The sequence below is a fragment of the Cryptotermes secundus genome, unplaced genomic scaffold (assembly GCF_002891405.2).
Source record: "Cryptotermes secundus unplaced genomic scaffold, Csec_1.0 scaffold82, whole genome shotgun sequence".
NCBI lineage: Eukaryota > Metazoa > Arthropoda > Insecta > Blattodea > Kalotermitidae > Cryptotermes > Cryptotermes secundus.
The window spans coordinates 121873-144572 of record NW_019725414.1 but is presented as its reverse complement, the minus strand read 5'-3'; the positions used below and the strand labels follow the sequence as shown (position 1 = coordinate 144572).

The 22700-nt window shown below is 43.2% G+C and overlaps 1 protein-coding gene across 5 annotated transcripts in view; it reads left to right on the top strand.

Moving 5' to 3' along the window:
• Positions 1 to 22700, top strand: part of LOC111863303 (glycogen synthase kinase-3 beta) — a 194484-nt gene that overhangs the window by 113625 nt on the left and 58159 nt on the right. Inside the window, exon 1 of one of the 5 annotated variants that reach the window (XM_023849499.2) lies at positions 20318 to 20429. The exons of the other annotated variants lie outside the window; for them this stretch is intronic. Coding sequence (XP_023705267.1) covers positions 20366 to 20429 — 64 coding nt within the window. The 5' untranslated portion in view covers positions 20318 to 20365. Of the gene's footprint in view, positions 1 to 20317; positions 20430 to 22700 lie in introns of those variants that run through there. 5 annotated transcript variants of the gene reach the window in all.

Here is a 22700-nt window from a genome sequence, read left to right as displayed (position 1 = left end):
CTTGCCTTCTAGTCAGGGCCAGACTCGGAAGCTGACCGTACAGAAAACGCCTTTTGCAATAGCTCTTCTGTTCTGTGCGTATCTGTTGCGGCAATCACGTTGTTGCTACCTACCGTTGCGCAGCAACCCGAATGCTCGCTTAATAGCGCCGTCGCGTGTTTACAACGCCATGTAGCAGTGGACGTCTCTTATGATTAAATTTAAGCATAACATTAATGATAATTGTTCATAAAATTTTATTGCTTAGATATTTTAAACCTTTCATATATATATATAGTACTTCTTTCAATATTTGGTCTCTGCCTGAATGCAATCATGATCGAAACATGTCTGGGATATAACAGTATTTGAACAGTAGAAGGAAACAAATTATGCATAGATGGTGATTTCACATTTTAATTTGGTATATAAAGTATAACTGTGGGCCGGGACTGATTGACTCACCGAATATTGAGGCGGGTTCGAATACCTCCACCGTAGCCCTGCTAGTTGTAAGAGGCGACTAAAAGGCAACCCAGTGTCTGGGTGTATAACCGGGCCACACTGTCCCTTTAGGATATAAATACGGGGACTTGGCCCTCCAGGTTGGGGGGAGTCTCGAATCTGAGACAGTAAAATGTCCACGAGTCCCGCGGAACTCGTACCTGAGAATGACTGCGCTGGCGAGGACCCGCAGTAATTGTAAACGACAGACCCTCTCGTCAGAATGTTACATTCGGACTATAACCGCAAGTGTTCAGTTGGAAGATAAAAATTCTGGTCGTGGGTCTCAAGGGGCTTGTCGCCAAAATGAACTAATTGGAGGTAAACCGCCAGTTGTAAAGTAACCCTGAATCTGAGTTTGGGATAGCTGAGTTGGTATAGAGACGGGCTACGAGTTGGACGGCTGGAGTTGGATTCCCAGCACGGGAAAGAGATTTTTTTCTTCTATACAGCGTCCATACCAACTCTGGGGCCCACCCAGCCTCATGACCGATGGTTACCTGTATCGCTTTCTCCGGTAGCTGACCACTCACCTCAGTCTAGTAGCAAGATCAAGAATGCTGGAGCTATACAATGTCTCGTGTAAGTCTGAAATTGTGGGCAGCGTCAGTTTGTAGAGTAGCTGTGTTACGTTGTACACTGAGCGTGTACGTATTGTCAGTGGAATTTCCCGCGCACAAGGACGCCGTGAATGATATCGGACTGAATGTAATGACGTGCCGCTGCTGGACGTGCATACTATCGCGAATCTTCTCAGAATACACACTCACCTTGAGGTGACCCGGAAGATGAAAGTTGAGGGAGATCGAGCAAGCCGCTCCACGTTATCCAATCCAAAGTCGCGGAAATCGGACACCGAACCAGGTCTTGAAGACTTGAGGGTTGGAACCGTGACTTATTGAAGTTCACTTCGGAATTCAGCATGCTGCGAAACACGTCCTGCACATACCTGTCTCCAGCGACTGTGTCGTTGGGAAAGAAGGGGCTTGCGGGTGAAGACTTACAGGCCACGCTGTACTCTGCTTGTCCATGTTTCTGTAAAGGATACGTTTTAGGAATATTACTACTGTGTGTGGCTGTTGTGGTTGTAATGTTTAAGGGATATTAGTTCATGCGCACGCTGAAGCGTAGTTAGTTGAGGCACTAGGCTACAAGCCGGAAGATAGCGGGTTCGATTCCCGATGAGGTCATTGAATTTTTCGATTGACCTAATCATTCCAACCGCGCTATGGCCCTGGAATGGACTCAGCCTCTTAACGGAAATGAGTACCCGGAATCTTAATATTATATTCAAGCATCCTGTTGCATTGAGGTTCCACTTATAGTGTATCAGATGTTCCATCTATAATGCGACAGTCAGTAATATTGATTCACACTTCAATCCACACAGTGGTCCTTATGTGCATAAGATGTTATTAAAACTATTAAAACATATATGCGTTATTATAATGCTCATGTTTCGGCCATACAAGGCCATCTTCATGCAACACTTTGATGAGGAATCCTAATGCGCAGCGCACAAATCGAATATTAGGATTCCTCATGAAAGTGTTGCATGAAGATGGCCTTGTATGGCCGAAACATGTAGCATTATAATAACGCATATATGTTTTAATAGTTTTAATAACATCTTATGCACATAAGGACCACTGTGTGAATCACTATTACTGACTGTCGCATTATAGATGGAACATTTGATACACTATAAGTGGACCCGGAATCTTACTAGGATATAAAAGGCGACCGGGGCTTAAGGCTGACAAACCCACCGCCATCTGCGAGCCGATTGTCTAGAAAAATGTGGGAGCCTCGACGTCTCACAATCCTGTGGTCCTCCACAGCCTGTTACAGGGCTAGCTTTACCTTCTTTTACCCGGTTATATTGTTGATTGTATTGCCAAGATACAGAGTGGCTTCATCCGCTGTTTTAGTGATGTACGAGTAGACCTGCTGTCGTCTGGAATGCAATGCCGTGTAGTCTCATAGACACTTAGCGACGTTTCGTAGCAACGTACTCCCATCATCTTCGGGGTGGAATAATTAAGATAATTAAATTTTGTTACGGTTTGGAACGTGGGTCGAGTGCACTACCAGGGTTCATATACGTGTTATACCCACCTTTAATGCTCCTCGAGGCGTCACCAGTCAGCTTAGTGTTCTGTTCAACATGCCCGTCACAGCGGGTTTAATGTAGCCGCCAGTTTCGAGAGTGTTACAGTGAGTGTGCGTGGTCGCAGAAATGATAATATAATGTAAATGTTTTCACGTCCTTTTCACTGTGGCCTTGCAAAACTGGTGGTCTGGCATTCGCCGTTTTAAACAGCTCTATTTTATATCCGTCTTTAACCTTTAGTTATTGATAGGAACTGCGTATTGCATTTAAACCCAGAGGCAGAAATGGGTTGCGTGTGACGGATTGTTTATTCTAAATGCGTTGAAGAAATAGCCTGAGGTGTTTAAAATGACACACACTCACGGTTACTAATATTATATTGCAGCACCGTGTTGCAGTGAGGTATAACGTATAGTCTTGTTGTCCGTCTGTAATGCAACGGTGTTAATTTAACAACATTAATGCACGCTTAATTCACTAAATGTTCGTTAAATGTTTCAAAGGTCATTAAAGTTATTAAAATATATATACATTCGGTGTTTATGCTGCATGTTTCAGCCGCATATGGCCATCCTCAGGTCACACAAGATACATACAACTACAGAACGCCACACCCAATGGGACAAGAAAACAGCCGCAGTATACGTATAAGATAAAGTCGTCCTTTAAAACCATCTTACAACATCAGAATTAAAAAAAAATCGCAACAGCAACGTGTATTAATGAATACCATTTCACACAGTGCAGCGGGCTCATTTAAAAGATGTGTTGCCTAAAGATGGCCCTATGCGGTTGAAACATGTAGCATAAAGAAGACAGTCTTCTGGGATTTGGCACCGTGTATATGTGGTGTTAACCGACGTTTCGGAGGAACGTATCGCCCCCATATTCAGGGTTGAAGAAAAAGTATAAGAATTCTGCAAGCGACAACACCGTGAGAAACGGTAAAGCAGACCTTGTCTAACACAGCTAAGCATAAACTAAGTGGAGCAACGTGCTTTTGTTGTAACGAACGTAGTTACGTTTAAGAGGGGCGTCTAGAAGTTATTGCTACATAGAAGTCAAAGGATAAACTTTTTAGATTAAATACTTTAATGAGAATAGTTTCCGATAAAACGAAAAACTGCCAAAGTGGATTATCATAGAAATTACCTCATTCAATGTAGGTTCTAGAAAACAGAAAGATGTTGCGTCACGTAAGTCGCGTAAATACCAAGTATGGTGTTTTTGTGCGCTAGTCCTTACATCGTTCCCTAGCGACGAAAATTCGATACACGCACATCTTTTAATTTGTGCTCTCGACCGGCTACGGGATGGACGGCCGAGGGGTCGCAGTTCGCGTCCCGGTGGGGTCAAAAATTCTCTCCTCCACGTCCACACCGGCGCTGGGGCCCACCCAGCCTCCTGTCTAGTGGGCACCGGTGCTCTTTCCCCTGGGGTAACGCGGCAGAGGCGTGAAGCTGACCACTCGCCTTCAGCTAGTGCCAAGGTCAAGAAAACATCCATTCCCTCATATGCCTTCATGGCGTAGTGCTTAATTAGTTAAGCATAGGAACAGCTTGACCTTACCTCATGTGCTCTGGCACACATCAGTCAAACAGGGCCGAAGGAGATAGAATGATGTGAGAGATTATGGGGACACTATGCTGCAAGCCGAAAAGTAGTGGGTTCTAATCCCGATGAGATCGATTTTTTTTTTCAATTTACCTAATTCTTTAAGCCGCACTGTGGCCGTGGGGTCGACTCAACCTCTAACAGAAATGAGTACCAGGAATCTTTCGGTTGGGGGGGGGGCAGGACGGCCGCCTCATAAGTCTGACAACCTTATCGCCGTTTGTGAAGTGATTGTCAAGAGAATATGTGAGAGCCTCGACGTCTCACAACCTGTTAGGGATAGCTTTACCCTTTTTTACCTTTTTGTGATAGGTTATAACTCTCAAACGAGGCTCTTCTTACAGCGTTGATTGAAAGGTATTTCCTATGTTTACTCGTACATAGCTTCAGACAGGAAACGTAGCCTTGAGCGTTACGTGCAAAATAACTATCTGTGATCATCGTTATATTTGGAAAGACGGACGCCAAATGCTGTACATGTGAAGAGGTTGATTTGTCACAGTGACTAGCCAGTGTACTATTCATATATTGCCCTTTGGCATACACCACTTTGTGGTTTATTGTAATCACGGTGAACAGCCTATCATGTCAGCACATTTTCAAAACTGCACATACTTGTATGTTTTATTGCCTTTGCATGAATCATTATGCCGTTAGGTATGTGTTATACCGACGGTATGGTACTTCTGATATCTAATTTTCTTTCGTATAAAAATATGTGCCCATCACAGTGGCCGCGTGGCTTAAGGCATGAACTCGAACTGTCTTTCGCCCGCTCAAACACTGCGATTGTGGGTTCCAATTCCACTTGAGGTATGGATGTCTGTGTGCTTTTACCCTGTGTTTGTGCTGTCCTGTATGCAGGTAGCGGCCTTGCGACAGGCTGATCCCCCTCCAAGGGGTCCTACCAACTGTGTAAAAAGATCAAGAAACTAAGAAAACGGCCATGATCCAATAAAGGGCTGTAGAGCCATCGATGGATGGATGGATGGATGGACGGAAAAGTACGCAGATGTATCAAGGTCATTGCCAAATATAGTTTAGTGTCAGAGTAATTTTATGGATCCGAAGAGGTTGGACTCAAGTCTAAATACTTTTCTCTGCAAAACAATTATTGTTGCGAATTCCAAAGAAGTGGGAATCACATCGTCTTATTGACGACCCACAGCCGGGGAGTAGAAAACTATGGCGCAAAAATGGCTGCTTTTGCCATGATGGTGATGATGATGAGGAGGAGGAGGATCTTTAAATTACTACATTATACTCGTATAGCATAAGAAGTTGTAGGAAATACATTTGTAATTACTACCCGTCGGGTTTTAAGCAGAGGTCCTTTTTTTTTTCTTTTAAGTTAAATTAAGAGGTCACAATTTCGCAGATCTCGTAGACTCTTAAGATACCAGTGCCGGTCATGAATACTTCTAAATATCCCATAATGATCCCACACCTTGTGCATTACTGGGCTTCACGGTTTCAATTATGCGAAGTTCGTAGTCGCATACGATTCTTAAGCCAGTATTTGCTAGGACCGATCATGTCACACCGGCTTCAGCCTCTTGCTAAGTGTCAACAAGATATAAAAGTCGACACTTCTGTAAGGGAGCGTTGCCTGAGTACAAATAAGGAGTTAGTACTTAACTATTACTAGACTGGTTTGTAAATGAACAGTTGGTGCTCCCGTCGGAAACAACCTAGATGCTGTCAACGGTGTTTTTCGCTGAATTGTGTGAAGATGCAGTAGTTTAGCGCACCATTCGTATACAGATTCTATTCTTGTTCATTTATTTTCCTCCTTCACAAACAAAATGTCGTAATTGACCTTTGCTAAAGAATACGAGGTCTGGCAAGTAGCCAAATTGATTGCTCTAATGCCAGTAAGATACAAGTCAATCATCATATACGAAATTATAGTAATTTGTTCATTAACCCCAGTTCTTCTCGGCTTTACTCGACCGTCATCAGGAGTCTCTTCTATACGCAAGGTGTTTCAGAATGTATTGTCACGCCTTACAGGATACACAGGAGAGATCATTTGGATTACAGGGTGTAAATAAATTATTGCATGTGGTTTATTTCACGGCATGGTCTCACACTGTATGGTGTAGATTGATAGGATGATTGGTGAATAACGTGTTGAGAACGGCGTGGAACGGAGCTGTAATGGCCTCATTGAAGTACTCTCCCGGGATTATTAGCCTGGAGGAACTGAGAAAAACGGAAAACCTCGGTTGGGTAGCCGATTCCTCGGTCAAGATTCGAACGGAACTCCTGCATAACGAAGCTGGAAGCGTTTCACTCTTCGATATCAGTGATCTTGACTTCGGTGGTGGGGTGGGAGCTGTGTGAAGTAAGTTCTCACTATTCCGGTGTTTTTGTCAAATTTTAGCCGAAAGTCAGTTTTGTGGTTACACTGATGTTAATGGCCCAGCGTTTTGTTGTGAAAACGCTGTTATAAAATAAATTTACGCAGAACTTGCAATAAGCGTATCGAAATAACTCAGAATTACTGGGTTTTCGGACATTGTCCATCGTCCGGTATCCTGGAAACTAGCAAACATAATGTCTCGGAAACTGGGTCTGTTTCCGGTCATCAAGTGAGTGGGGTGACACCTGCTGTGTTGGGTCCCTTAGAAAGAGGTAACCCTAATCTCTGGAGCCACTAGAGGTTTCTTTCAAAGGGACCCAACACAGTAGGTGTCACCCCACTCACCTGAGGACCGGAAACAGATCCAGTCTCCGAAACATTGTGTTTTCTAGAATACTAGAAGATGGACAAAGTCCCAAAACTGAGTTATTTTTAGTGTTCTACACAATCGTTAGAACACTTTAGAATCTACGTGTCGAAAGAAGCGCCTTTTTTTTTTAAGGTAATACACTCGTGAGAAGCTGCGAGGAGAGGATACTTGGACAGAATTTCGTTAGTGATCATGTTCTGCTGGGCGATCTGTCGAGAATGGCGAACTTTTGAAAATCGTGCAGCAATAGTTTTCACCTGCTTCTCATCATACCTGATTCGATTACTTTCCTGCTTTGTCCCAAACTATTGGTCGCATGCAATTGGATTTAACTAATCTTCGCTACGTACTCACATCATGGGTTAATTTTGTAACGAATCTAAGCAGACACCGCTTAAAATTGCAGAAAACCCCGTTATGACAAGGCGTCTTCAGATGCACACAACGCTGAATTATCGTTTTTGCCCGTCCGCAACAGGAAGCTGTTAGGCCTACTTTGAATAACCGAAATCCTTTTATTTATAGATTAATCACTAATCGGATCATATGTTACTGTTCATAGAGGGGGGGGGATGCTGCTTACACTAAGTCGCCGCAATTTTGACCACGCCCTCAGACGCAATCGAGTAAATATGTTCTTAAGGCCGCGCCATAGCTCAAGCGGTTAGTCGCTGGCTTCCCACCGCGGCGGTCCGGGTTCAATCCCGTGTCTGGTCAAGTGGGATTTGTGGTGGACAAAGTGTCGCTTCGGTTTCCCCTCCCAGTCATCTTCATTCCATCAAATTCTCCCTCCTCATAATCACCCGGGGCAGGCTACAATAGGCCAATCAGTGGCCGCAGTGCCGAGTGGACCCAGATGGACTCCACCCCCCACTAAGTGAATTAAAAAGAACGCTCATAGAAGCTAAGAAATGCCACACTACTTAGCACGTGTAGTAACGGATAAGTTGAGTTACGCGGAATAGTTTACAGCCGACAATAAAGTTGTTAGAAGGCCACAGAATATTAGCTATAGATGTGAGAAAATCAGTGATTCCCGGCAGATTTCTGGCATGGTTCATTGCAGCACACGTTTCGCGTGTGTTTCGCGTAAAGATTGCCGCATGAAATGTATCTTCACTGTAACCAAAATAAAGCAAATGCGAGATCTGGCAATAAGGTTCCAGGACTGGTGTGAGAAAAAATAAAAAATACAATGAAATAAAAAAAAATCCTGCATTTCTTTTCAGAGCAATCCCCGCCAGCTTGAGTGCATATGTTGAATCGTTTGAAAGGTTTTTGAAAACAATCGGCAGGGGCCTCCAAAGGAACAGAGTTCAGTTCAGCCTTCACGTTTTTCTCAATGTTTTCAGCATTTTGAAACCTCTTTCCTTTGAGGGCATTTTCGCCTTAGGAAGGACAGATCGCGATGATCTGGATGAAGCCTTGGTATGATGTGAGTCTCTGCTGCTTCTGCTCCTACATGGGTCTGTGTGGGACCGAACTCTCCGCACATTTTGGTATGATGTGAGTCTCCGCTGCTTCTGCTCGTCCGTGGGTCTGTGTGGGACGAACTCTCCGCACATTTTGGTATGATGTGAGTCTCCGCTGCTTCTGCTCGTCCGTGGGTCTGTGTGGGACGAACTCTCCGCACATTTTGGTATGATGTGAGTCTCCGCTGCTTCTGCTCGTCCGTGGGTCTGTGTGGGACGAACTCTCCGCACATTCCGTAAATCTTCATGGAGGGTCTGAGGAAGCGTCTCCTTATTGGTGTTTCTTTCATCAGCCATCATTCCGAGAGACCATGACTATCACGCCTCAACATTTCACGGACATTTGCGACTGTGTCAGCGTTTCGAGAGACTGAAGGACTCCGCTACTTGGGTCATCCTGAAGATTCTCTCTCCCGTCTTTAGGACGTTTAAACCATTGAAGTGCTCGTATACGAGAGAGAGAGAGTATTATCACCATAAGCCTGTTTTATCAGCTGGAAAGTTTCGGTAGTTGTTTTGCTCGTCTTGAAACAAAACTTAATGTTCGCTCTTTACTCCATTACTGAGATTTGCACGGTAAAAGAAAAGGGCAAAATTGTCCTTGTACTTAACTACTTAAGCACTACGCCATGAAGACATACGGGGGGGGGGATGTATAGACCCACGTATTGTTGATCTCGGCACTAGATGGAGGTGTGGTCAGCTTGACGCCCCGGCCGCTTTACCCCCTGGGTGAGAGCCCCCAGTACCCATTGAATAGGAGGGGTGAACCCCCAGAGTCGGTCTGGACGACATGGAGAAGTGAAAATTCTTGCTCCCACCGGGACTCGAACTCGACCCCTTGGTCGTCCATCCCGTAACCAGTCGCTGTCCCGACACTTTACGACCTGCACGGCACAAAATCCTAAACACGACTGAGCATGAACGACAAGAGAGAAATGACTGGCCTTATACAGGGACCACGATAAAAGAGTCAATTTATACTGATAAATTTAAGCATGTACCTACGTGCTTTTAAATTCGCATAATGGACGCGGTCCCGGAATTTATTTGTCAGACTTCATACTACGTTATAAATTAAGGTAGAAATAAATTATATGATAGGCCATGTGAGCTGAATAAATAAATTAGTGAACACAACAGTAATTAACAGTTAAAGGTGTATATGCAACGGCTGTACCTGACTGTTTTTTCATAGTTTCGGCCCACTTCGGAACATCCGTTGTTGACGGTAAATAAAAAGTAAAGCTATCCCAGTAACAGGGATTGTGAGGGGATGTGAGACGTTGAGGCTCCCACATTATGTAGAGAATCTGCTCAAAGATGGAGGTAAGGTTGTCAGCCTTACACGCCGACCGCGCTTTACTCCCCAGGAAAATTATTTAATTAATTTCTGTTAGAGGCTGAGTCGACCCCAGGGCCATACTGCTGCTGAAAGGATTAGGTCAATTGAAAATAATCCAATGACCTCATCGGGACTTGAACCCGCGACCTTCCGGCTTGTAGCATAGTGCCTCAACCAACTACGATACCGCGTACCCCCAGTTGACAGTGCAACATGGATACGCATTTTAGTCTGCTCATGTCCTTTGTTTTTAGTCGCTGCAGCGTCGAAAATCAAGTTCACGCACATAAGCCTCTGCTGTCGACAGTAAAGGTCAAGCTATCCCTGTAACAAACCGTGGAGGCCCATGGGGTTGTGAGACGTCGGGGCTCCCACATTTTCTAGACAATCGGCTCACAGATGGTGGTGGGGTTGTTAGCCTTACAAGCCGATTCCTGATACTCATTTCTGTTAGAGGTTGAGTCGATCCCAGGGTTATAGTGCGGCTGGAAGGTTTAGGTAAAAAAATCCAATGAAATCGGCAATCGAACCCGAGACATTCCGACTTGTAGCATAGTGCCTCAACCAACTGCGTTACCGCGGAAATTATGTTTCAACTTTAACCCAAAATGATAACGAAAACATCGTTCTGAAACTCTCAGACAAAGCAACGAGATGTAACCATCCAAGTCAACCCGACCTCCTGCTTGAGCGGCGTTAGCTGAGGTGTGGATGGGGATAGGTAACTCATCGTGTAAAGTTCGGGTCGCATTAACGGAGAAACAACGACAAGCCACAATGATTCACTTCGATGGAAAATGTATTTATCTTACTTCACCAGTTTATAGTCTTAACAGTGAGTTACTTAATTCGCAGAAGCGATTAGGTGTAATGATGTGCTCCATTTCTCCCTCGCGTCAATTTAGCCACAAAAAATTGTAAAGCTATCCCTGTAACAGGCCGTGAAGGCCCATATGGTTGTGAGCTGTCAAGGCTCCCACATTTTCAGAAAGTCCCTGACCTCATCCAGAAGACAGAAAAATCGTTCCAGTGTTTTCCCCCTTAAGACACCTTATGTCTGCATGGAAAATTATGTGGCCATGGTCAGTGTCCGACACATTCAAAAGATTTCTGAACAATCGATGACGAATAGAAGACGATCTGATATAATTTACCACACGAGTTACTACATTCATAACACGATCGAACTTCAAAACCTTTACGCATAAAGCTTCCTCGTGGATAATGCAGTGATAAGAAAGAACACTGGGAAATGACTCGTCCTTAGCACAAAGAGCAAGAGACCCATTGTTCCTACCAGTAATTGAAGGCGCCCCATCTGTAGTTATAGCAACAAGTTTAGAAAGTGGTAAGTTACATTCTTTCACAAATTTGAGGAACACATTACATATGTCTTCTCCCCTAGTACGTTCATGAAGTGGCGCAGTTTAACGAACTCTTCCTTTACCGTAAATCGCCAAAAACCATTCTAACAAATACACATAATTGTGCAACATCCGATGTATCAGTGCTTTCATCAAGCTGGAGTGAAAAATATTCACACGATTGCAAATCCTGATGTAGTTGAGATTCCAGATTATCAGAAATCTGTTCAACTCGTATAGCAACAGTTTGGTGAGACACCTGAAGTCCTTTGATATAAGGCATAAGTGCAGATTTATCTTTGTGACCATCGCACAGAGACTCACCGGCACTGATCATAGCTTCTTTAACTATTTCCCCATCACTGAAAGGTTTTTTTCCTTTTTAGCTAGCACATGACAGATTTTATAAGAAGCTATTGTTACGTTACTACTTTGCTGGATAGGCTTTGTAAATACACATTGTTGCAAGGTTTTCTTAGTTCAGATTTCACAGGAAATTCATTGTTGAAGTTATTGTGGTTAGCCAAAAAATGTCACTCTACATTACTTTTTTTAGGAACAGACACGCTACTCTTACACAGTAAACACACAGGTTTTCCTCTGTATTCAAAAAAACAATACTGCTCCTCCCATTCACTGTTAAAGCTATAACTTCTTTGTCTTTTAGCCATATCAAGAATAGCTATATAATATATTACTGCTTATTTGCTCAATAATTTGAAGCACAATAACTAAAATACACTGACAACTGTGTAACTAGTTGAATGTACTACTTGTCACAACGCAAGACACATAACAACTGAACTATGGTCGTCACAAACTCGCAACTGATACTGAGTGTTTGACTGAAGAAAGTAAACTTGTAAATATAGCTCTTACCAATTTCCATTGGTGTACGACCCTCTTAATAACTTCTTATTGTTTGTGGCATCGCTTTGTTGGGATTAAAGTAACTTTGATTCATATTACCGACGAGTTTAGAAATTGGGGAAATTACGGTAAGCTGGGCCCCATAGTCATGTTGGTGTCGGTGAATATGTTTGCCCTGCCGATCACAAAAAATTTTATGATACCCTGACCATAAATCCAAAATCAATGAAAGCCGATTCAGTGGGGCCTTGCGGCTGTTTGAGGGGGGTAAAAATACGGCTAGGGAATATTGCCTGGTCTTGAGAGGACGACGGTTTCTCTAGTGAAAGAAGAATTATTCGTATTCGTATTATGAGAGGGGGTGGGTTTCCTCATGCATTTAGACCAGTTATTAGTCCATTGTGCGTCCCCCTTTTAATTTCTGCTGTCGCCATACCCTACCGGTAACGGTGCGCGCCATCAGCCCCCGTAGAGCCAACGAGGTGGGCCCCCGGTACCTTGATGCTTCCCCCATCCACCAGAGGCATTGGAGACTACTTGAGCGGGAAAGGGCCCGTAATTAGCTCAGAGGTCTCCTAGAAACATGAGGGGACACACGGCTTAAAGTCCCTGTTGTTCCCTGAATTTTTCCGCCCTTAAAAATTCCACGACCTCCGCCGGGTTTGAACCCGCGTACCTTGAATCATGAGGTGGGAACGTTACCCCTAGGCTACGGAGTCCGCTAAAAAAAGAATTAAGACTGGTGTTGTTAGCAAGGGAGAAAAGAAATAGGCATACATTTTCAAGGGGTGTTTAATACTGTACCATGCTTCAAGGAAATTTTGTGAAAATATTTAACAGTACTCAGACCTTCAAAAATGTCTCGTCTTACAATTTGAATTAATATTAAAAATCGGGTCAATTATATGTGCTTACGGAGGGCTCCAGAAAAATATATCATGGTCGCCGCGTTGAACAGGGCTGCTCTAGACAGTCGGCTCGCAGATGGCGTTAAGGTTGTCAGCTTTAAGCAGCAGTCGCCCTTTAACCCCTAGGAAGATTCCTGTTACTCATTTCTGTTAGAGGCTGATTCGACCCCAGTGTTATAGTGCGTCTGGAAGGATTCGGTAATTTTAAAAAATCCACCTTATCGGGACTCGAACCCGCGACCTTTCGGCTTGTAGCGTAGTGCTGCGGCGTGCCATGAATTTAGCCACCACTTGTATTCATTTGTTATAATAAACTTCCAAAGTCCCAAAACATTTAAGTTGAAACAACCTCCCCCCCTTCTGAGATGACTCGTACCAGCGACGCGTCTCGTCATCATATGAAATGCGCAAACCAGCCAGACCAAATTCAAACAAGCGACACACACGAACTGCAGGCCATGATGTAGGAACTAATGGTGCATATGAGCACCATGCTAAACCTACTAACCACATTACTCACTAAAATGAACTAATGAACAAACTCCTCGAACTAGCGTTATGGAACGCAAACGGACTGTCACAACACAACGATGAATTAAAGGCTTTTTTAAACAGGCATAACATAGACATAATGATTATCTCAGAAACCCACTTCACTAGTAGAAGTTACTTCAAAATACCCAAATATTCAGTCTATGACACCAAGCATCCATCTGGAGCTGCTCGAGGGGGAACTGCGATTATCATTAAAAATTCAATAAAACACCACGAAATATGCAAATACACTAAAGACTACTTACAAGCAACCAGCATAATGGTGGAAGAATGGAATGGTCCACTTACAATCTCCGCAGTATACTGCATGCCCAGGCACGTCATTACGAAAGACCAATTTCAACAGTTCTACACCACGCTAGGTAACCGATTTCTCGCAGGTGGAGACTACAGCGCAAAAAACACCCACTGGGGCTCAGACTAACTACGCCGAGGGGAAGAGAGCTAATGAAGGTCATAGAAACTAATAATTTAAATCACCTATCCACGGGTCAGCCCACCTATTGGCCATCAGATGCAGATAAAATACCAGACCTTGTAGACTTCTGTGTGACAAAAAGCATACCCCCCAACAGCATACAAGCGGACTCTTGCTTGGACCTATCTTCAGATCATTCTCCTGTAATAATAAAACTAACCTCCGATATAATGGAACGGGCAAAACAGCCCACTCTAAATAATAAATGTACCAACTGGGATCAGTTCAAACGTTTAGTCGAGACAAATCTAGACCTAAAAGTACCTCTCAAAAATGGAGAAAACATTGTAGAAGCAGTAGAACACTTCAATCAAGCAATCCAACAAGCAGCCTGGAAGTCATCGCCGACAATAAAGCACGACAAATAAATCGCGCAAGACTATCATATAATAATAAAGGAAAAAATCGCGGAAAAGAGGAAGATTAGAAGACAGTGGCAAAGAAGAAGAACACCAGAAAACAAAAGGCTACTTAACAGAGCAATACTGCAACTTAAAGAGTTATTAAATAGTAAAAGAACCAAGAGATACAAGACTATCTAAAAAATTTAACACCAACCGAAGCTACCGAATATTCACTCTGGAAAGCCACGAAAAAGCTAAAGCAACCACAAAAACCCAACCCGCCAATCAAAACACCACAAGGAGGGTGGGCCAGAAACAACAAAGAAAAGGCAAAAGTCTTCGCAGAGCACCTAACCCAAGTATTTCAACCCCACCCCACAGAACTCAAATCGGATGAAGAGAAAAAAATACAGCAGTTCCTAGATTCACCTTGCCAGCTGGAATATCCCCTTAAGCCCTTTAAAAACAACGAAATAAAAAGCATCATAAGCAATAACTTAACCCCCCCCAGAAAAAAAGCCCCATGTTACGATTTGGTCACAGGGAAAGTATTAAAAGAACTCCCAGAAAGGGAATACGGTACATCACACAAATATTTAATGCAATCCTGAGTACTGGCTACTTCCCAGGCCAATGGAAAGTAGCTCAAGTGATACTAATCCCAAAACCAGGTAAACCACCAGAAGACCCAAAATCGTACAGGCCCATCAGCCTATTACCTGTTCTCTCAAAAGTTTTTGAAAAACTACTTCTAGCAAGGTTGAGACCACTCCTCAACGAAAACAACCTCATTCCTGACCACCAATTTGCGTTCAGTCAACAACACGCAACAATAGAACAGATCCATAGAGTCAGTAAGAAGATTAGACAAGACCTAGAAGACCACAAGTACTGCTCAGCAGCCTTTCTGGACATCACACAAGCCTTCGATAAAGTATGGCACACTGGAATACTGTACAAACTCAGAAACTGCTCCCCCTCAACTATTTTCTTGTACTCAAATCTTACCTACAAAATAGACACTTCCTGGTTAAACAGCAAGACGAGCACACAAACCTCTACCCAGTTCTCTCCGGAGTACCCCAAGGCAGTGTCGTAGGACCCATATTATACTTGATATATACAGCTGATCTACCCACCGAACAGAACGTGCTAACAGCAACATTCGCCGACGATACTGCCATATTGGCCTCGCATGAAAAACCCGCAAACGGCGTCCCAGATCCTTCAAACCAACTTGGACAAAATTCAGCAGTGGCTTATTAAATGGAGAATAAAAGCCAACGAAGCAAAATCAGTACATGTTACGTTTACCACCAGGAAAGAGACCTGCCCGCCTGTCCATCTGAACAACCACCACCTCCCCCAAGCAGAAGAAGCTAAATATCTTGGGATGCACCTTGACAGAAGGCTGACTTGGCGCAAACATGTATAAACTAAAAGGAAACAACTAGGTCTAAAAGTCACCAAACTATACTGGTTAATAGGAAGAACCTCCAAGCTGACACTTGACAACAAAATCATACTGAAGCCCATCTGGACGTATGGAATCCAACTGTGGGGAACGTGCTCAAACTAGAACGCTACCAGTCAAAGGCACTTCGCATGATAACCAGCGCCCCCTGGTATGTGCTCAGCAATGTCATCCGGAATGACCTTGGTATGACTACAGTCATACTAGAAGAAATAAAACAACTTAGTGTTAAATATAGTAACAGACTTAACAAGCATCCAAACGCACTAGCAACAGACCTCATGAGCCGGCCGATTCGGAACAGAAAACTTAAACGCTTCGCGCCAAATGCTCTGCCGGGCAGATTCAAGGCATTATATTTAGTTTATAAGCTAGATTGAGGTTACAGATGTAAGTTCTACTCCTGCAAACACAACTAATCTGTATTGATTATTATACGAAAGGCGTCTACTAATGAGTGGCCTCCTACAAGCCAATATTATATGATCCCACCGTTTGCTTATTGTAACTTTTACAGATTGCAAATAAAATAGGAGACATTAAAAAAATTGCACATCTGAAAGCCATCAGCCCCGGGATCTGCTGACTCGACTTTGCTTACGGTGGCAGGAACTGCCTGCTGCTCAGGTCTCCAAACCCCACAGAACAGTTACAAGCTCGGCGATGTGCTCGCTCACTTGAAGCCCAATTAATATATAAGAAAATATATGCCTATAATTTTAGGCGATTACAACATATTTAAGTGAATTTGTCTTCGTTTGTAACATTTTTCGCAGACTTTTGAAAAAGTGGTGGAAACACGTATGTCATCTTCAGAATCCAAATTGGAGAGAGGATGGTACAGAATGGACATTTTACTTCATGCATTTTTCCATAAGAAAAATAACTAAAATTATTTTATTAGCGTTAACCGTACGATGTATAAAATTTGTTAACGCGTAATTTATCATATAAAATTATACCAAATGTATAAAGCTCAAAATATAAATAATTCACGTGTCTTGGTTTCCCCGAAGAATTTCGACTGGCACTGTCGTACCTGTTGTGGTTAACCAAACCCGCCTCTGACCCTCGCTGACACTGCTAGTAGCGGATTGCCGTTCTTTATAGTGGATAAATGAGTGATTCGTTTCAGCGAGCCTTCAGAGGTAATTTATTGTGCATTCTTTGCATGGAGTACGCATAATAAAAGCATAGTGCCCACTCTTTCTCGTGTTTGTTCTCCAGAAATTCTGAACTGATTTCAATTATATTTAAAAGCCTTGTGCAAGCTGAAAACATCGTATTCTTGGACGACCGTTGCCGTTAATACACTGAAGCTCGGTATGTCCCTAAATGGCATTTTGGTCAAGGCCTCGTCTTCTCTTCTCACCTTCATTTTTTCTGTCCAACACTGTGTATCGAGTAACAGCTGTTACGTAAAGCAAGCTGTATATTTTATCACGATTCATAGCGTTTATTTAAGTATTTTTCGATGGATTGAATATTTAATAAGATACAGGAAGGTTATTTGAAGCTTGTCGCAAATCGTTCGACCGGTCCAACGGTAGAGAGATAGTGTCTTCCAGTCAAGTCTTTGCGCCCGTGTTGAGACCCACAGCCCAGACGAGAAGCGTATTGGCCAGCAGGGTATAATTAGAATCCACCCACATAACAGAATATTCAGGAAATGTTCCCTGTTGTTAACGCATGCATCCCAAGCACTCTCCTCTGTAAAATGGTCAAATTCGGGCGTTCAAATCACTTTTCGTATACACGGCAAACTTAAAGAAAAATTTTAAAGCTTCATCTCCATACGAGGCGTTTGAGGATTTTAGAGGGGAATGTGTAAGTCTAGCACAGGTTTCATCCAGTTATCATTTGGCACTTTGCATTCTGATGTGGTTCCTTTTTAATTCAATAACAATGAATGGTTTAGTCTCTTCAGATTTATAACGTCCTGAAATTTATACCAGAATCTTCTCCATAATTTTCACATGTGCTATGAACATGAGCACTCGTTTCAGTGTGTAACGCTCACGTTCCATCTCGACAAAAGAAGTAACGCTACTGAATGAATGTTAATTCTGTAGCAGGGGCTCGGGATAACGGTCGACAAGACGTAACGCATGAGCTCACTTCACGGTAACTCTTCATAATTTTTGGGGGCTATTGAGAAATTGGTTTGCTTGTAGGGTGTTGGCCCTCCGATTACGCCACGAAGTCAAACCCGCGCGGTGTGAATTGAGACGAGTAGCTGTGTCGCTCCCGCCCGATCTGCCGAACGATTTGCTGTAGGCCGTCATATAATCACCCTATACATAGAAGAATCATTTCTGTTTCTGAAGTTAACAGGTTTGGTGTGTAGCGTAAATGAACAGCAAGACTAATGAGGTATGTAAAATCAGAAATAACTTCTTGAAATGGACATAGTGAGTGTGTATCCACAACACAGGGACCGGAAGACTGGTATACGAACCGAAAAAATGGAAAGTATGGTACTTGACACTGGGTACGTCCTTGGGCAAATGTTTAGCAAGTAAAGGGCATGAAGAAGAGTCTTTTCTTCTGGGATATGAGCCATGTAGTGCGGTGAAAGTAATTCAAAGTTTCAAGGAACATATTACCTCAATATTCAGGAAGGAAAAGTATGCCAAGGAAGAAACCAGCAAGCAGCGCAAGGTTTCGCTGGGCTGCGCTTCATAACGACCGCTGCGAGTACCTCTGATCCAGCAAGAGTATGGTATTTAGCGGCCAGAAACGAATCTAAGATAGGCCTACGATTCGATTTGTAATTCGCATATTATTTGGCGGAGAGACTTAGAGCTTTTAGCAGTAGGGACCATTAAAGACGTATAGTTGTTTCTACCAAGATAAGAAAATTTATCGTCACACTTTTGCAACGATATTGATATTTTTTTCGGTGCTGAAGATATTGAGCGTACCGAATTTCGGTTAGTGCGTGCTGCCATTCATTTCAGATTGTGACGTAGTCCCTTCACCTCTCCCAGTTCAGTTACAGACACGTGTAAACATGTTGCGTTAGGTAAAAACAATTCACGTCCTTACGTAGTATTAAAGTCACCAGCATTTAATATCCGAAATTAAAATTACGATTTGTTCCTAATTCTCGAAAGTTTATTAACTTGTTTTGGTTGTTTTTATTAATTTTCTTATGGGGTGAGACTGAGTCTGTTTGGAACTACGGTGGCCCTTGTACCAGCCCCAGATGATGGATGATGATGATTGTGGAACAATTGGTGGGACGAAGATTGGCAGGGGAAACAGAACTACTCGGAGAAAACCTGAACCAATTTCACTTTGTCCACTACTAATCCCACATGACCTGAGCCGCCGCGGTGGGAAGCCTGCGACTAACCGCCTGAGCTATGGCACGGCCCTGTTGCTTTGGTTACTATGGTTATTGTTGATTCCTTATAATTATCACATTTTTGGAAATGTCTAGGTAACCTCACTAATTCATGCTTTCGACTCTAAGAATTAATAAGTACGAGTAGCAGTGGCCTGAATTGCCATAAAGTCGATGTCACGTGTGATCGGAGTCCTTCAGCGGTTGTCGTCGTGAAACATACACTCGGACAGGCAAATAGACGTGTGCTCCTCTATATGCCTTCTTTCTATGCATTTCTTACAGTGAACACATACTAAACTGTCGTACATAGTCATCAAATAAGGATTTGTGAGACGTCTCCACCTCCCAGTTTTTGGGAAATGCACCAATCTACCGCAGGAGCCGGGTTGGCGTAGTCGGTATAGCGGCTGGCTACGGGCTGGACGACTGAGGGGTCGGAGTTCGAGTTCCGGTATGGTCAAGAATTTTATCTTCTCCAAATCTTCAAGACCGGCTCTGGGGTCCACCCAACCTCCTACCCAGTGGTTACCGGGGCTCTTTTCCCCGGGGATAAAGCGGCCGGGCCGTGAAGCTGACCCCCCCCCCTCACCTCCAACTATTGCCGATGCCAAGAGAATTTGGACTTATACATCCACTTCCTCATACGCCTTCATGACGTACCGCTTAATTAGTTAAGCACAGGGACAACATTATCTTTTACAAACCTACCGCAGAACGGTATGGCCCTCTTCTTTACCACTTGACCGAATTGCACCATTAATCGTCGTGAGAAACAGGAGGAAAGTAGTGTGAGTTCTGCAATGTATAACACAAACTGTTTATTCGATAGTACGACTAGAAGAAAAACACTAGCTTAAAACTACAGCTCTCCAGTTGTTTAAAATATATGTAACTTAACAAGAATTTGTGGGCCAAGCAGCAGCCCACCGACCATCAGCTTATAAACGTCATGTTACTTCATGGAAGACCCACCTTGAAACATTCATCGTACTACTGCTGTAACATGGCGTCCCCGGAATTCTGATATTTTGTTGTCACTTGAAACGTATAGGTTAGGAAGGTAAAAGGTGGAAAGGAACCTATACACGCCACAGGTTGTTAAAATGCGCATGCGCTGAATCACGTCATGGATATGACGAGTTGAAAAGTAGACGATGACCAACAAGTCGTGGTTGATATGCGTGAACACATTTCGGCACTTGAAAATGAACTTGTCCGAAAAGAACGGTTGCAGGGGCCAGTTGTGTTCCAACCTAATATGCCTTTCAGTTTGAGAGAGTCTCGGCGGCGCAGTAGAAGAGCCAACATTGTGTTCTTTTCAGGTGACTTTTCGTATGCTTACGTGTTTCTGTATTTTCCAGTAGATCACAGATTACTTCCCTCATTTTGAATATACGAGTACATCTGATTGGTATCCAACGTAATTTAACAAAGTTTTCAGAAACAAGAAAGAAGGAACGTGTTCGCAAGGCATCTGCCATGGGTTGCAGGATGGCCCCAGTTCGTGAGGTCCAGGTTGTGTATAACTGTTAGGGTGTGGCATTGATTTGCTGAGGGAAGTTGTAACTGGGCTGAGAGTTGAAGGAAAGACGCATGGAATTATCCGTACTCAAAAAAAAAAAAAAGAATATTGACCTCCACTGCTAGTTGTAACTATTTGAAATGCTCCTTGTTTACTGAATGTCTGAAGTGTAGAAGTTGGTAGTTTCGATAATGTACTCATACATGTTTGCAGAAACCCATTTATAGTGTTGCTAGACTGGACTTACATGAAACTTAATTGAAAAACAAATTGTTTTGCTCAGTTATGTGCCATGACATTAACAGTATAAATTGGTTGTATCGTTACCAGCATAATGTGTTCGGTATTGAATTGGTCAGCCGTTACAGAATAATGAGACCGAAACATTAAATATTATTTGAGCAGGTCCCCAAACATATATTTATATTTAATCTCATAAATGTTACAGGTCTACAGAACCCCCGCTGGAATATTCAGAACATGATACTCTGCATATTAATCCTTGAAAGTAAAAACTAAAGTAAAGGTATCCTTGTGGCAGACCGTGGAGGCCCACAGGGTTGTGAGATGTTGAGGTTCCTACATTTTCTAAACAGTCGGCCCATAGAAGGCGGCAAGGTTGTCAGGCTTACGCGCCGGCCGCCCTTTACCCCTAAGAATATTTCAAGAATACTCCTGGTACTCAGTTCTGTTAGAGGCTGAGTCGACCCCAGGGCCATAGTGCGGCTGGAAGAATTAGGTCAATTGAAAAAAAATCCAATGACCTCATCTTGACTTGAACCCGCGACCTTCCGGCTTGTAGCATAGTCCGTCACCCACCTACGCCACCGCGTGACCCCTATTATCCTTGAAAGACAGAAATACTTTACCAACAAGTCAAATGGTCATTGGCTATATCTACACTGCTTTGAGACTTACATGGTTGTTTATGAGAGAATCACTTAATGTTATTTATCACTCCTAATATTTGTGTTGCACGGATCATTGCAGTAACATTTTCCTTGAGTGTTTGAAGACGTATGGAGAATGTAGGTATAGCTCCACCATTCTTGACTTTGGCACTAGATGGAGGTAAGTTGTCAGCTTCGCACTCTGGCCGCTTTACCCCGATGGAAATAGCCTCCAAGTGCAGTCGGAATAGCGACTACCAACTGGCTGGACGACCGAGGGGCCGGAGTTCGAATCCCGGCAGGATCAGAATTTTCTCTTCTCTATATCGTCCAAACCGGCTCTGGGGCCCACTCACCTCCTGCTAGTGCCGAGGTCAAGAAAATGTGGATCTATACATCCACTCCATATGCCTTCATGGCATAGTGCTTAATTAGTTAAGCACAGGGACAACTTTACCTTTTTTACCCTTTACCAATTGGATATTAGGCTGGGTGGACCCCAGTTGTCTGGATGCTGTGGAGTAGAGAAAAATCTTTTCCATCTGCTGGGAATCGAACCCCGCACTCGAGCCCCAAGCCTGTCACTATACAAACTGAGCTATGGTGGAGGAACTAGTATTTCCAAATGCCCTGATTTTTTAGCTCTCTTGCTTATAAACCACATCATCATATGAAAAGGTTCCCTCTTTAAACATCAGGCCATCCTCTTTTTGGTCTTCCTGTTGGTTCGTGATATAAAAGTTGCCTGGGAGCCCTTTCTTATGCCAACCTTCTCTTGATGTTCCAGCCAATTTGTCTTCTTTTCATGTTTTGTCCAACTCCCCCATTCCTAGTTGTGGCCATATTCTGTCACTCCTTGTACCATAGAATGTAACCTGCTACATACCACAGAAACTGCTTCTGTGTTGCTTCCAACCTTCGTGCCATCTACATGTTTCATTGCCATCCATAAACATTGCACTGCTTTAGTTCTACTGAATTTTAATTGCCCATATTCTCTTATTTTGTTTCCCGAAGTTCTTCCCACATGTGCGCTGAATTTTTTTAAGTTTGATATTTATATCTTCTTCTGCATCTAGTGTTGATATTTCACATCCCAAGTATTTAAAACTGGAAATGTTATCTTTAGTAATTTTGTTGGCAGTTGCTGTTGCAAATTAACACTTTACTTTTGTATACAT